Below are 15,213 nucleotides of genomic sequence, written 5' to 3'. Positions count from 1 at the left end.
AAGCCATCTCAAGTAGAAAAATCCAAGAGACTCTTAGGTCCAATTAACCAGCAAAAAGCTAGAAGGGCAGATGTGGCTCAAATGGTAGAGTGCCAACTATGAACCCAAAAGCTAACCAAGAGCTAGAAGGTCCTGAGTTCAAGAACACACACACACACACACACACACACACACGAGCAAATGCTCTTTGACATGCAGCAGGTATGGGGACAGCCCCCCAAGACTGGGCATACCTGAGTGAACTATTCCAAACTTCCGCTCTGCAAAGTAAGCCCCAAGGCCCAGGAGAACCCCCAGCCTACCTGTGGACACAGTGAGAACCACTGTTCTGAATTCCTGCCGGTAACTTGCTTATTTAAACAGGAAAGCATGTGTGTTTTCAGCGATGAGTGAACCATTTCCGATGACTCTGCCCTTTGCCTGGTTGTAGCTCAGCCCAGGACTAGGAGGATGCAACTCTGGGCACTCCCAACTGGCCCTGCCTTCAGCCAGGGGAATCTGTGGGAAATCTGTCCCCGCACAGCTCAGCCAAAGCAGGCATAGTAACACCGCCATGCTCAAATCCCCAAACACACAAAGCCAAGCCACACATAGTCACACAGCCACATCTGCAGCTGGTGGCAGCGTAGGGGGCTGGGGGTAGAGGGAGGAGGGGTCCAGACACTTCTCCCAAATCTAACAAGGTAACAGCAACCTCACACCCCCACCAGCTCCACAGCAGATGGCTAGAGAGACGATTCAACCAATTCTTCCCATCAGATGCTGAACTCTTGAGGCAGACAGGGGGAGGGTCCAATGGCACAGAAGTGGTACCAAGTGCTTTCAAGTCATTTTCCATCTTGCACATTCACACAGCTAGCTAGTGATAGAGCAAAGGGACAACCAACACCTGATCCTGCGCTCCTCCGGGTTACCAGCCCCACCCCAACCCACAGCTCCAGACAAGGAGAGGCTCAGAGAGACTCAGCAATTTGCTGAATTCATACAACCACTGAGAGGTGGATCAGAGTCCAAAGCCCAGTCCAAGCCCAGTCTAGGTCCCAGTAGCTCACACCTGTCATCCTAGCCACTCAGGAGGCTGAGATTTGAGGATCAAGTTTCAAAGCCAACCTGGGTAGAAAAGTTCATGAGACCCTTATCTCCAATTAACTACCAACAAAAACAAAAACAAAGCCCCCCAGGACATGGAGCTGTGGCTCAAGTTGTAGAGCTCTAGCTTTGAGTAACAAAGCAAAAGGGCAGCACCCAGGCCCTGTGTTGGAGCCCCAGGACTGGCACCAAATAAGTAAATAAATAATAAATGACTGACTCAATGCTCTTTGGGCTCTCAGGGCTCCTGAGAATAGCACAGCCCCGGCCTCCTCAGGAAAGCTACCTCATTGCCACGTTGCTGCCGTCGATCACTATGGGCCGCAGGGAACTGGCCAGGTCGCCATCATCCTCTTCCAGTGCTCGCTGGGCAGAGTCCAGGGCCCCACAGGAGCCCCTGGGAACCAGCAGGGGCCCCGTGCTGCTGAGTAGACCCTCCTGGGTCCCCGGGCGGCTACCTGTGTGGATCAGCTCCTGCAGCACATCGTTGACCAGGGCTCCGTCACCCAGCTTGCCCAGCACCCTGACCACGTCCTCACGGCTGTAACCCAGCTTCTGGAAGAACTCCATCTTGCGCTCCATAGTATGTGGTATGTATGGGTTCTGTCCCCAGCTTCTTCCTGGTGAAGCCCCACAGACATGTGCTTTAAAAGAAAAGATAAGAAAAGCATTCATCAGACATCTTCTAAGCAGCCCAGCAGCCACGGTGACAGAGGGCAACTGTGTGCCCATGCCTCCCTCCCAGCTCTATCAGGAAATAATCACGTTAACCCTGCTCCCCTCGGGGATTTTCCGCTGCTCAGCGTGGCCACGGAGCCTGCAGCAGCTTCCATGAGGCTGAGTGTGGCAGTGCATTCTCTCAGGCCCTTCCCTCTGACCCACCAGAGCCCAGTGCAGGGGCTGAGCAGGTCTCTCAGAGCCTACTATGGGCCAAGGGCATTTCTAAGTCTCTGTAGGGAGCTAATGGTATCTACCCAAATTCCTATGCTCACGCCCTTAGTGCCAGAAGCTCACAGGGCCTTTAAAATGAGGCCATTCGAGTGAGCCCTCATCCAGTGACTAGAATCCTTGCGAGAACAGGAGATGTGGACACAGACACCCATGAAGGAAAGACCCGGAAGATGCTGGAGGATGGTGGCTACCTACAAGCCCAGGAGAGCGGCCGCCAAAGCAACCAACCCTGCCCACATCCTTTTGTTGTTGTCGGTTATGAGGCTTGAACTCAAGGCCTGAGCACTGGCCCTGAGGTTTTGTGCTCAAGGCTAGCACTCTACCACTTTGAGCCACACAGCTCCACTTCTGGTTTGGGGTGGTTAATTGGAGAGAAGAGGTAAGAGTCTCATGGACTTTCCTGCTCAGGCTGGCTTCAAACCATGATCTCAGCCACCTGAGTAGCTAGGATTACAGGTGTGAGCCACCCTGCTGACATCTTGATCCACAACTTCAGACCTCCAGAACCCTGACATAGTGGATTTCATAGTGTCAACACCTAGCCTGCAATGATTTGTTCAGGAAGCCCTAGTAGCTAATATGGGATCCTGGCTTCCACAGGGAAAATGGACCTTGAGTTCCTTCTTTGGCCCATTCATGGTGGCCACCACCACTGACACACATCCCCGCTCTGGAAGAAAGGGAGAGAAAAGAAGATGATGACAGTAACAGACTTTAGGAACATGAAAGCTTATATCTGGTGGACTTTGTGGTTTGGCTATCACTTTCACACAAACTCTCTTCCTTCAAGCTCCTGTGGCTCCCGGTGGGAGGAGAGAGACAAGGGTTCTCCTTTAATGAGAGGAAACTGAGGCACGGAGAAGGGAAGAGGAGAGATGACAAGTGGTAGAGGCTGATAATTAGTAGGTCCCCCAAATAATTTGTCATTTGTAAGCTGCTCAGAATAGAAGCAACCTCTTGTTCTTCCAGAAATGGAAAACACAAGAAGCAACTAGGTGACTTCTCTTTGGTCACCAAAGAACAGCTGTGAGGTGAGTCTAGGCTTATTTTGTAACTCTGCATTCAGGTGTGACAGAAACAGAAACATTTCTGAGATGAAGGAAGACGTAGGTGTTTGGCAGGGTTGGGCGGGCAGCTCGGCTGCTTCTCAGAGGTGACTTGCGTGGGGCAGGAGAGCTGTTTTGTACAGAGGACGAAAGTAGCAGAATTTTCCTAATTCAGAATCTTTTTTTTTCTCCTTTAGAACTTTAAAATCAACTTTGAGCCGGATGGGGTGGTTCATGCCTATAACCCCTAAGGCAAAGATCAAGAGGATTGCAGTTTAAGACCAGCCTGGACAGAAAAGTTAGCAAGAGCCTTCAACAAATAGGTCAGGTGTAGTGATTTGTCCCCTGTGAAGTCCCATACGAGACCATCTCTGAAAAATAACTCAAGTAAAAAAGGATTGGAGGTGTGGCCTAGCATCTGCAAGCCCTGAATTCAAGCCCCAGAATCATCAGTAAATAAAGAAAATCAACTTTGCTCCTTTTAGAACAAACTTCTCCTAAATAAAGAGGAAGCTGTGAGGAGCCTTCCTGGCCCCTGCATGCCAACGCTCCCCAGAATGGGATGGCTCTTGAACAGCGACTCCCCAGCTGCTTGCTTTGCTTTTCTATTTTTAAAACCTGAGAGTCTGAACAACTTCATCTCAGGGTTCTTCCTCCATCTTGACTGGAAGTCACAAGCAGCGAAGATTAATAATAAAAATCTGCAGAGCCTCATGAGCTCATGTGATGGTCAGCACCCCAACTCTATACCCTTGGGCTACTAGTCATGGTGACAGTCCCATGGGAAGACTTTCTGGTAGAGTTCAAAGTCAGAGAACCAAGGCCAGGTGCCAGTGGCTCACACCTACCACTTTAGCTACTCAGGAAGCTGACAGCAAGTCCTGGAGACTCTGATCTCCTCTAACCTCCCAAAAAAGCTGGAAATGGAGCTGTGGCTCAAGTGGTAGAGTACTACTCTTGAGCAAAAAGAAGCTCAGAGAGCTTCTGAGTTTAAGGCCCAGGACTAGCACGTGTGTCTGTGTGTGTGTGTGTGTGTGTGTGTGTGCGCGCGCGCACACACACACACACACACACACGAGTCAGAGCCCCACTTAACAGACAGAAGCCAAGAAGGGGAAGAAGAGGGTTAGACAAGGCAATTGCATGAGATAGATTTTTCTGGAATCAGCCCCAGCCCCAAGTTGAAGACCCCAAAAGTCTAGAAAGTTCTGACTGGAAGATCTGAGGAAATATGAAAGTGAAGGAAGGGAGAGAGGGATAAGAAACAGAGGGCCGTGGCTATGTAGTAGGTTCACCGGCCCAGAAAGTCAGAGACAAGGCGCTTCCTATGATACTGTCTCTGGATACTCAGCTGCCCCGCAGAGTGGAAACTCGCCCTCCTGCCTCCTGCTGCACCATCTGTGATGTGAGAACAATGAAGACAAGAAAAGTTTTCATGACTTACCCAGGGTCCCAGAGCTGCTCAACAGAAGAGGCCCCAAGAACCACGCTGCCTCTGGCCCAGGCCGGAGGGCGCCTCCTAGTGACAGACTGCCCAAAGGCCTCACAACAGGCCCCAACGTGCTGATCGCCTTGTCCCTGCCCCAGCCCCTGTCCCCAGGGCTGCTCTGGGTACCAGGTGCCCACTCCACAGAAATGCACATGAGGGACTTCCACTGGGAGTGGCCACCATAAGGAGAAAGGACTCCTGACTATGGCTCACCCAGTGTCAACTGAAAGTTCCCCTTGCATCCAGACCCCCCCTTGAAACCAGCTGTCCTGTCTGCTTGATTTGTTGTTGTTGTTGTTGTTGTTTTCAGTTAAATGTAAAGTAACAAAGAGACAAAGATTTCAGTCTATAAGATTGGCTTTTAACAAAATTAAATGGGGGTAAAATATAGATCAACGTATTTTGAACTTGAATCACTTTCAATGTACAGTTCCATGGTGTTCTATATGTTCACCTCTAACGTAGAACTATGAATGTCTATATCCATTGATACCACCCCCCACCGCGTCTGATCTCACGTTCTGGAACCATCTTTCTACAGTCTCTAGGAATTCTTTTGTGTGTGTGTGCCAGCCCACAGGGCTTGAACTCGGGGCCTCATGCTCTCTATTGGCTTCTTCACTCAAGGCTGCCTGGCATTCTACCACTTGAGCCACAGATCCTCTTCTGGCTTTTTGCTGGTTATTTGGATTCTCTTGGATTTCTCTGCCTGAGCTGGCTTGGAACTACGATTCTCAGATCTCAGCCTCCTGAATAGCTAGGATTGTAAGTGTGAGCCACAGTGTGTGGTCTGATCTCCCTTTTGATCACATATAAGTGGAATCATACAGTGTTTGTCCTTTAGTCATGACTTACTTACTTGGCATCATGTCTCAAGATTCATCTATGTTGTAGCAGGTATTAGACATTCCTTTTTCACATGGCTGAATGATACTCCCCTAGGTATATACTCCACACAGTATAAGTATCTAAGTGCCCAGTGGGCACTTGGGTTGTTTCTACCTCGTGGCTACTGTGACAAGTGCTATTAAGAACATGGCCTTTTGCCAGGCACCGGTGGCTCATGCCTATAATCTTAGCTACTCAGGAGGCTAAGATCTGAGAATCACGGTTCAAAGCCAGCACAGGCAGGAAAGTCTGTGACACTCTTATCTCCAATAAACCACCAGAAAATCAGAAGTGGCACCGTAGCTCAAGTGGTAGAACATTAGCCTTGAGCTAAAGAGCTGAGGGACAGCGCTCAGGCCCAGAGTTCAAGCCCCACAACCAACAAAAAAAAAAAAGAAAAAAAAGAACATGGCCTTTTGTTTTCTTCTCACACAGGTCCTCTGGTCTTTTCATCGAGGCTGTGGGTTACTTAGGGTCACTAGGGGTCACATGATATTACCCTCTGGATAATGCATATCCCAGAATGACTCTACTGTACATTCTGACCTACCTATATACTCCAATATGGCATCATCTGGCCTTGAGAAAATCCACAATTTGGGGTGTGGGGAGCAAAGCTGAGGTTTTGTTTTATGACAGCAGGGAATTGCCCCAAATTATCTTTACCACAATCAGATTAAGAGGTAGCTCGCTTTCTCCTGCATTCTACTCAGCGCCTGTGGAGCCATCAGAGGAGATGAGGTGAGGGGCCACTGCCAAACGCTCCTGCTCTGCGTTCAGGCAAGGAACGGAGACCCCGCCAGACTAACACGGAGACCCGCGGTCACCTTGTGAGCACAGAGATGGGGTAAAATGAATTCTACTCCATGGCCTTGAAGTAACTGTAAAGACAGTAGCCAGAGGTTTGGCTTAAATGGAAGAGTTTACTGTCCCTGACCCCAACCAAATCCTGACTAAAATAAAATAATGATCAAATAAAGATGGCACCCCCCCAAAAAATTAAAGACTGTTTCCCTTATTTGTGTAGTTGGAACTCTTCAGATAATTCCAGGTTTGAGAAGTCAGTTAGTCCAGGAAAACATTCCCTTCAGGACTGCTCTCTAATCTGCCCACCTCCCTCCCTCCCTGTCCCCCCCCCCCGCCCCAGGGTCCGCTGCTTCCCAGCCCACCCCAGGGCCAAAGTCTGCAGTCCTGCCACGTTGACTGATGGCTGATTGCCAGCACTCACCAGCAGGGAGTCTTCAATGGATGCCTGCCTTCTGGTGAGCGTCCTCCTGCCAGTCAGGGCCTGGGCCCCTGGGGGATGGGAGTGAGGCTTGAGTGCCAGCCCGGCCACACTCCTGTGAGAAGCCACTTGCTGTACACAGAGTCACGTTTGGTTATAAAGGTAGCTGGGCTTTGAGTTAAAAATAAAAGGAAAGGAAGCAAGCCACCGGCCTAAGGCCGGGAGGAGACCGGGGCATGAGTCACCGAATCAAAGTTCAGCAACCACAGTCATGGTGAACGCTCCTGACAGGTCGGTGTGGGCTCCTTGAGATGTGCAACCTAAGTCCGAGAGAAAAGCAGGCTGAGACCTGCTCTTCCGATTCCTGCCTGCAGCTGGGAAGGACATCGGGCTAAACAGTTAGATTACCACGGCGCCAGCACCAGGACACCAATTATGGCATCATGGGGGATTTACCAGTAAAATCTGACATTTGTCTGCTATCTACAGTATCTATTTGAGAGGTTACATCAAAATGTCCTGAGGGAGGCTGAAGGATGGGTTTAAATGAACCCACCTGGCAAGTTCAAGGTCCTGAGTTCACGTCTCTATTGGTGCTTGCAAAGAAAAAAAAAAAAGTCATGAGCCAAAAGGTCCCAAAGGATAATTAGTCCCACGATACAGGAGAACATAATTATCCTTTGATAAGTGATGAGGTCACTGGGTTGACATAGGGAGACTAATCAGTAGCTGATCCAGCCAAGATGGAAACCCAAAACAATGAACTAAGCAACGAACTTTCTGAGAAAGCATATCGCTTTCAAGGGAAATGTTTTTCTGGTATGGAATTTGGGGAGAAATGTAAGTTCGGTTGTTGAGTTGTTGCACCATGTTATATTAGTCTTCAGTTCTGGTCCCACAGAAGATAACAAGCAGGGTCCCCAAATGCCCATTTGTCTCTGGCAGCCTCACCAGAGAGTATAACTGTATACCTCATCTCAGGTGGGTGTGTCCATGAGGAAGCAAGCCAACATCATCCAGGAACCATGCTAATTACATTAAGCCACAGACTTAGAGAAGCACGCAGCTATAGGCTTCACGAATGATGTCTTGCAAACATGAAATGACTGAGCCATTAAGTTCTCTAAGTGTAGCATTGGAACCAGTCAAAGAAATCCTCTGAAGAGACTGCCAGGCACCTCAGGCTAGGTACTTAATAAAAAATGAGCATGGACACCGGGAACCGTGGCTCACACCTATAATCCTACTCAGGAGGCTGAGATTTGAGGATTGTGGTTCAAAGCCAGCCTGGGCAGGAAAGTCCATGAGACTCTTATCTCCAATAAACCACCAGAAAACTGGAAGTGGTGCTGTGGCTCAAGTGGTAGAGCTCTTGCCTTGAGCTGAAAAGCTGAGGGACAGCGCCCAGGCCCAGAGTTCAAGCCCCACCAAAAAAAAAAAGATGAACCTGGGCAAGAAATCTAAGAATCCTGATTTATGCTCAGGGTCAATACCTCTTCCCAGGGCCATAGGGCATAAGGGCCAAGGGCAAAGCACTAACTTGTTTCTCAAAAAAAAAATGGTGGAAGGGAATGGGTGACATTCTCCAAAAAGAGATGTATTTTCACCTGACTTATGTAATTATAATGCCTCTGCACATCATCTTTATAACAATAGAAGAAAATGTAATTTAAAAAATGGTGGACTGGGCACAAATAGCTCTTGCCTGTAATCCTAGCTTCTCAAGAGGCTGAGATTTGAGGATCCCAGTTTGAAGCCAGCACAGGCAAGAGATGAGACTCTTTAACTAACTGGCAAAAAAAAAAAGGAAGTGGATGTATGGTTCAAGTGGTAGAGAGTCAGCCTTGAGCTGAAAAAGCCAAGAGATGGCACCTAGATACTGAGTTCAAGGCCCAGTACTTGGCACAAATAAAACAATCTATCAGTCTATCAGTCTAGAATATATATCAGGGAGACCCCAAAAATTCAGTGTCTTAATTTCTAGAAACCTCATTTAGAATAGGAAAGATGTTACACTCCTGAGTCGGTTAAGGAAAGGGTCACCACCACCAGGTCCCTTCACAGTAGGAGATTCAGAGAAAGCTCCCATGGGTTTTGGTCTCAGGAAATGGCTCTACTGGCAATGCTGGAGGTGCCTGCCACTCCCTAGAACAAGAAGTGAGGTCTGCAGGGGAAGCAGCTTTCATCACAGTATCACAGACCCTGCCGAGGCTCGGCCTGGGAGAGACCAAGGCAGGGCAGAAACTCACACAGAAGGCCTGCGTTCCATTCACAGCACACACGTGCGCGCGCGCACGCAACACACACACACACAGATGACAAGATGATGCCCAGTTCCACCCACCCCACCCTCACCCCACCCAGGACCCTGGGAGTCCTGAGGTGGCCCCAAGCCTGCTCACCCACTTGCCCTTCCCCCTATGCAAACTTGATGCTAGATCTGCTGTCCTAAGGTCATTTCTGCCAACTCTGGTCCTTGTGGTGGGACAGAGTGCCTTCAGGAAGTGGCCTGGACATGCCCAGACAGGCACAAAACCTCACCACAGAGGAAGCACAGACAGAGCACACGCCATAGTGGAGGCCTGGATGCCAGGGATGGTCCAGGAATCTCTCCTGGTCTACCTGCCTCTTGCTGCCTACAGCATCAGTGAACTCCCCAGTGTGCTATGTCTCCTCCCTGAGCTAAAACGGCAAAACCAGAGTTGTTTGCAGTGCAGTAGCACTACCTACTACGGCTTGGCCCCCACGGGATCTGTCAGCGGTGGTGGCAGTCCCCCTTTCTCTATAGTCATCCATTATGCATCCAGCCAAAGTGGTATACACAAAAGGATCTCACAAGCACTAACTCATCTCCCCAGCTGCTAGCAAACTGGAGGGTCTTTCTGAGCAGCTGCAGCAATGTCTCTACACTTCTCCCTCTTTTCCTTCCGCTGCCTATTTTCCTGTTGGGTAGCCTCTTCCTTTTTGATCTGGATTAGCTTGTATATGATCTTTATACGAAGCCCTTATCATTTTGTACAAGCCATAAATTTAGTACTTGCTCACAATCTAACACCCTAGGTTGAGGTCTGTTAGTAACGTTTGGGGTCCTACAAACATTTTACTTTTGTGTAATCTCCTTAATAATTTTCTTGCTTAAGAAATCCTTTAAAGATGAATTCAGTATTTTAGGTGAAATGGTCCAGGACTCTAGGACTTTCCAGAGAGAGTGAAATCTAGGCATAGACTCAGAAGCACAAGGAAACATGACTTGAAGGGCCCTGTGATGGCTTAGGGAGAAAGAACTGAGCTAAGGAAAATTTGTCTTTTTCTTTTTTTGATCATCTTCACTTGATCCAGTGTGATGACGATCCTGCATACAACCACAAGGCACCCTTCTCAACTGCCCTGTGTCCATTCCTTCCTTCCTTGGAAATAGCTCCGTGATTCCATCACCTGACAAGTCCAACACCCTTCTGTTATAACCAGCGCCCTCCCCACCCACATGCCCTCCTCCCCTTTGGCCCTCTTCAGTCCTGGGCTTTAACTGGACCATCACCTTACGCTTCTTTGGTGTCCTGTTTTTTGTTTTGTTTTGGGGTGTGTGTGCTGGCACTGGGGCTTGAATTCAGGACTGGACACAGTCCTTTAGCTTTTTTGCTCAAGGCTGGCACCCTAGCACTTGAGCCATAACTCCATTTTGGGGTTTTTTTTTGTGGTTTTTGTGTGTGTGGGTTTTTTGGCTGATTAATTTGACGTAAGAATTTCATGGACTTTCCTGCCAGGGCTGACTCTGGACCACAATCCTCAGATCTCAGCCTCCTGAGTAGCTGGGATTATAAATGCTCAGCACATCCTGCATATTATTGCAAGACTCTCAGGCACCTGGCTGGATTCAAATCCCAAGCTCTCCCCACCAGATCAAGCAAACAAGAGTAAAACACAACTGTCCCTTGTTCAGGAAGCAGAGTTCACTGTGGTCTCATTCCAGAGATACAGCAAAGCGGGCAGCACTTTCCTAACTTCCTTTTCTATCCAAACTGCCCCGCTAGTGTGTCTGCACAGAGATGTAGTCTTTCATGAATCTGCTTCCCACTGCCCTTGACAAAGTAAATAACAGCACACCAAGCATCACTCAAACATGGACCCATCAGCCATCCAGTGAGCAACGAATGGAAGAAGAGAAGAAATATAGCATTAACCCAGAGAAGTGCCCTTATCAATAGTCCATGTGGATAACAAAGGTAAGACTCAAGAAGGTACCCTGAGCAAGACTGGGTCTTTGAAAAGAGATAGTCTTGAAAATGAAGGGGATCTCCACATTCTCATTTAACAACAGGAAGCAAAAGCTTCTCAAATTTTCCCATCAAAACAAGGTTTCATAGCAACAGCCACTGAAAGGTAAGGTTTCTGTGATTTCGGTTTTATGCTCTTATGCGCTCTTGGTGACTCAACCTAGATGGGGAAGAAATGTCAAACGAGACTACATGTTTTTATGATGTGTGGAAAAACACAGACAAAATATACCTGCCAGGAACAAAAAAACAATTTATTAAAAAAAAAATCTCAGAGGAGGATTGCTGACCCTGTAACCTATACAGTTTCTATTAATCTATTTATAAAGAACCAGGGGAAGCAGTGGACAGTCTACCTAGAAGTGTGAGACCCTGAGTTCACTCCCTAGTACTGACAAAAATCTTGGAAAAGCCAACTGGTAAGAAAGATTAAACTTTACAGTTATAACTAATGAAGACTTGTGGGCTTAATATTACTGGGGCTTCAACTTAGGGCTTAAGCTCTGGCTTGGCTTTTTCAGATAGCTGGTATTCTACCACCACTTGAGCCATGTCTCCAGTCTGACATTTTGCTGGTTAATTCAAAAGTGTCTTTCAGACTTTTCTCTCTAGACTAGCTTCAAACCACGACCCTCAGATCTCCTCCTAAGTAGTTAGGATTACAGAGAGGAGACATGAGTATCTGGCCAAAATAACTACATCTATGTAGATGTATACACACACACAATTACACACAGTCACTGTCCACAGTGTACCTTTCTTTTCCCCTTCAATTTTAGCAAGTCAGTAGAAAACATCACTGATGTCTGGTGTGAGTTCACCAGGGGCTGGGGCTGAGGCTCAGTGGTAGAGTGTGTGCATATGCAAGAGCCTCTGTGTTCAATCTAAAGCAGGAAAAGAGTGAGCCTAATCTACAGAAGCAAATTGGAAGCAATCAGAAACCCGGGCTCTTTGGCCTAGCTGCACACAGTAGCACATGAGCCAACACAGCACTGTATCCAATCAGGGCTCTCTGATAAATGCTGTAGTTAGAAGTAATCACTTTGAAAGTGGCGCTGTGGCTCAAGTGGTGGAGCACTAGCCTTGAGCTGAAAAGCTGAGGACAGCGCCCAGGCCCAGAGTTCAAGCCCCATGACCAAGCAAAAAAAAAAAGTCACCACTTTGTTAAAACCTCTTGAGTAATGTATCTCCTGCTGCTACACATGAGCCTTTTTAAAGCAAGTTTCCTATACCTTTTGGTTAAAAAACTGTTTCCTTGAAATGCTAGGCTCAAGATTTTACCACTTTGATTCCCCGGATTCTATTAAACACAAATTTGTTATTTCTTCTCATTATTCTTACCACATGCCATCGACATTCCTCTTGTTCATTCATTTTTCACACAGTTTAGAATCTTCTATATAGGCAAGTCTACATTTCTATAGTCATATTAATGATTTCTTATGTAGAATAAGTTTTTTACAATATTGAATTTTGAACTCAAGGTCTGGAACCACGATCCTCTCAATTTCAGCCTCTCTATCATTCCTATTGAAGTAAAATAGCCTCCATTGAGGAGTGAGAGAAGGGAGGGAGTGGAAATGGGGAATGAGGATAAATATGGTTGAAGAAAGGAGCGGGGATAAAAGAGAGAGATACAGAGTGTGAAGTTGTTGGGATATATTATATGCATGTATGGAAATGTCACAATATTTCATTGTAAACCTAATAAAAGATAGTAAAAAATTGGGGGAATAAAAAGAAGTCAATTTAGCTGTATGCTACTTATGAGGCACATTAAAACATGATATTCATCAATAATGTTAAAGGGAAATTAGGCATCTAGCAGATAAAATATGAGCACTTGCCAATAACTTAAAAAACTTCAATAAGAAATGAAAAATTCCCAGAATAATGCATTCATCAAAATGACTTATACCAAAGAAGTAGAAAAATTAGTAATTCCGTAATTACTGAAATTTAATCAACAGCACATTTTTTCACACACTCACAAAAAATGCATCCCAAGCCGGGTGCTGGTGGCTCACACCCATAATCCTGGGCTCAAGTCTTAGAGCACTATCCAGGCTCTGAGTTCAAACCTCAGCACCAGTCCCCCCACCCCACGAGAGAAATAAAACACTCAATGATTTCATAGGCAACTTCTACCCACCTTTTAAAGAAAAGTTGACTTACATTTTCCCCCTAAATATCCAAGAAAAAAGATAATTGAAAACATTCCCAACTTAATGTATAATCTAATCAAAATCAGGTAAGAATAGCACAAAAGAGAAAATTACAAGCCAGTCTCTCGTCACTGTATTAGAAATTAGAGTCAACTAAAATCACTTATCTATTCAAAACTCTACTGGAAAGGTGGCCAGTGAGTGGTATCACAAACAGGGAAATGGCAGACACTCGAGACCTGGTTCCAAGGAACTCATCATTGAGGAATACCTGTGTGTGCTCAGGATGCTGGGAATTGAGTGCCGGACTTTGATGCCTAACTCATTTTTCCTCTTCTGGTTTTTTCTGCTTGTGTTGCTGAGGAATCAAACACAGGGCCTTGTGAATGCAGGGCAAGCACCACTGAGCCACCTTCCCAGCCCTGCCAATCAATCCTAAATTTTCACTTTATCACTTCTCTTAAATACATAAACTGCTATCTTGCTTTGGGATTACCACTTGCTTTCTGAGGTGTGTTTTCACAAATTAAAGGCAGGCAGTCATGTAGCATTCACATCAAATTAACACAAGTGAGAGTTACACAGGGCTGAGAGCTTGCTTGCACCCACTGAACTATAAAATGCGTGCATGGAAACTTAAAAAATTTTAAATTTTGATTTTTTCACAGTGCTTGATCAAAACTCTGTGTAACACATCTGCAAATAAGGCAGGTTTGTTACATATATTTTATTTTATTTATTTATCTTTTTGGGGGGTCTGGTCGTGGGGCCTGAACTCTGGGCCTGGGCGCTGTCCCTCAGCTCTTCAGCTCAAGGCTAGCACTCTACCACTTGAGCCACAGCACCACTCCCAGCTTTTTTCTTTTTGCTTATGTGGTGCTGAGGAATCGAACCCAGGGCCTCATGTGTGCAAGGCAAGTGCTCTACCACTAAGCCACCTTCCCAGCCATGTTACATATATTTTAATTTTAAAATAATTAGGAAAGGAAAAAAGTCTTAATTGCAAATGCTATTATCCACCTAAAAGACCCCCAAAATCCTACAAAATTTAAATATAAAGGCTTAGTAAATGGCTGGATACAGAGACAGTAATCAGAGTTGTGTTGCTGCTCAAACACAAGCTCTAAGTTCCAATCCCAATATTGCCCTCCTGCCTCTCCCCCTCTCCCCCACAAAAGAGAGAGCAGTAATCAAAACTGTAATTTCTTAGGTCGGTATACCAAAAATTGTGTTTTTAAAAGGCACCATTTACAACATTTTTAAAAGAAAAGAAACTAGAAATAAATCCAACAAAGAATGTTCTGAAGCTTTATTAGGAAAATTCTAAGAACCCAATGGAGAGATATGATAATGATTAAGAAGATTCAGTACTAGGAAGACTTTTTTCCCCTTTAAGTAATCTACTGTTTCAGTACTAACACAATTAAAGTCCCGACAGAATTCTTTGGGAAATGCTAGTTTCATTTCCAAAGCTGCAAAGAACAAAGAACCAAACCTTTCCTAATAAAGAAACAGATGAAAGGACGTTTAAATATAAAGTTTTCTATAAGCCATAGAAATATATGCATTGGGCAAGGTGCCAGTGGCTCACACCTGTAATCCTAGCTACTCAGGAGGCTGAGATCTGAGGATCACGGTTCAAAGCCAGCCCAGGCAGGAAAAAAATCTGTGAGACTCATCTCCAAATAACCACCAGAAAACTGGAAGTGGTGCTGTGGCTCAAGTGGTAGAGCACTCACCTTGAGCTGAAGAGCTCAGGGACAGTGTTCAGATCCAGAGTTCAAGCCCCATGACCAACAAAAAATAAATAAATAAAAAATAAGAGAGAGAGAAAAAAAAGAAATATATGCATTGGTATTGGACTTATAACAGACAGTAAGCCAATAGAATCAACAGCCCAAATAAAACACTCATACAAAAACTCACAGATGGCTGGGTACCAGTAGCTCACACCTGTAATCCTAGCTACTCAGGAGACTGACAACTAAGATTATGGTTCAAATCCGGTCTGGCCAGAATACTGTAAGACTCTTATCTCAAAATTTTAACCACCAAAAAGGCAGAAGTGGAGCTGTGGCTCAAGTGG

The 15,213-nt window shown here is 46.1% G+C and overlaps 1 protein-coding gene across 6 annotated transcripts in view; it reads right to left on the bottom strand.

Moving 5' to 3' along the window:
• Zc3h12d (zinc finger CCCH-type containing 12D) overlaps positions 1 to 14,342 on the bottom strand; it is a 30,649-nt gene extending 16,307 nt beyond the window's left edge. For 2 of the 6 annotated variants that reach the window (XR_011369375.1, XM_070010606.1), the window contains exon 1: positions 1,376 to 1,959. Coding sequence is in view for 5 of the 6 variants with exons in the window: in XM_070010606.1 (XP_069866707.1) it covers positions 1,376 to 1,821 (446 nt within the window). In the remaining variant the exon portion in view is untranslated. Of the gene's footprint in view, positions 1 to 1,375; positions 1,960 to 4,530; positions 4,653 to 6,691; positions 6,913 to 13,398 lie in introns of those variants that run through there. The other 4 variants (XM_070010609.1, XM_070010607.1, XM_070010608.1 and 1 more) reach the window with 4 other exon arrangements.
• Positions 14,343 to 15,213: the final 871 nt, after the last annotated feature.

This window comes from Dipodomys merriami, unplaced genomic scaffold (assembly GCF_024711535.1).
Source record: "Dipodomys merriami isolate MVZ:Mamm:240054 unplaced genomic scaffold, mDipMer1.0.p SCAF_8, whole genome shotgun sequence".
NCBI classification, from domain to species: Eukaryota; Metazoa; Chordata; class Mammalia; order Rodentia; family Heteromyidae; genus Dipodomys; species Dipodomys merriami.
Note: the sequence above shows the minus strand (reverse complement) of the source record. Positions and strands in the feature narration are given on the sequence as shown.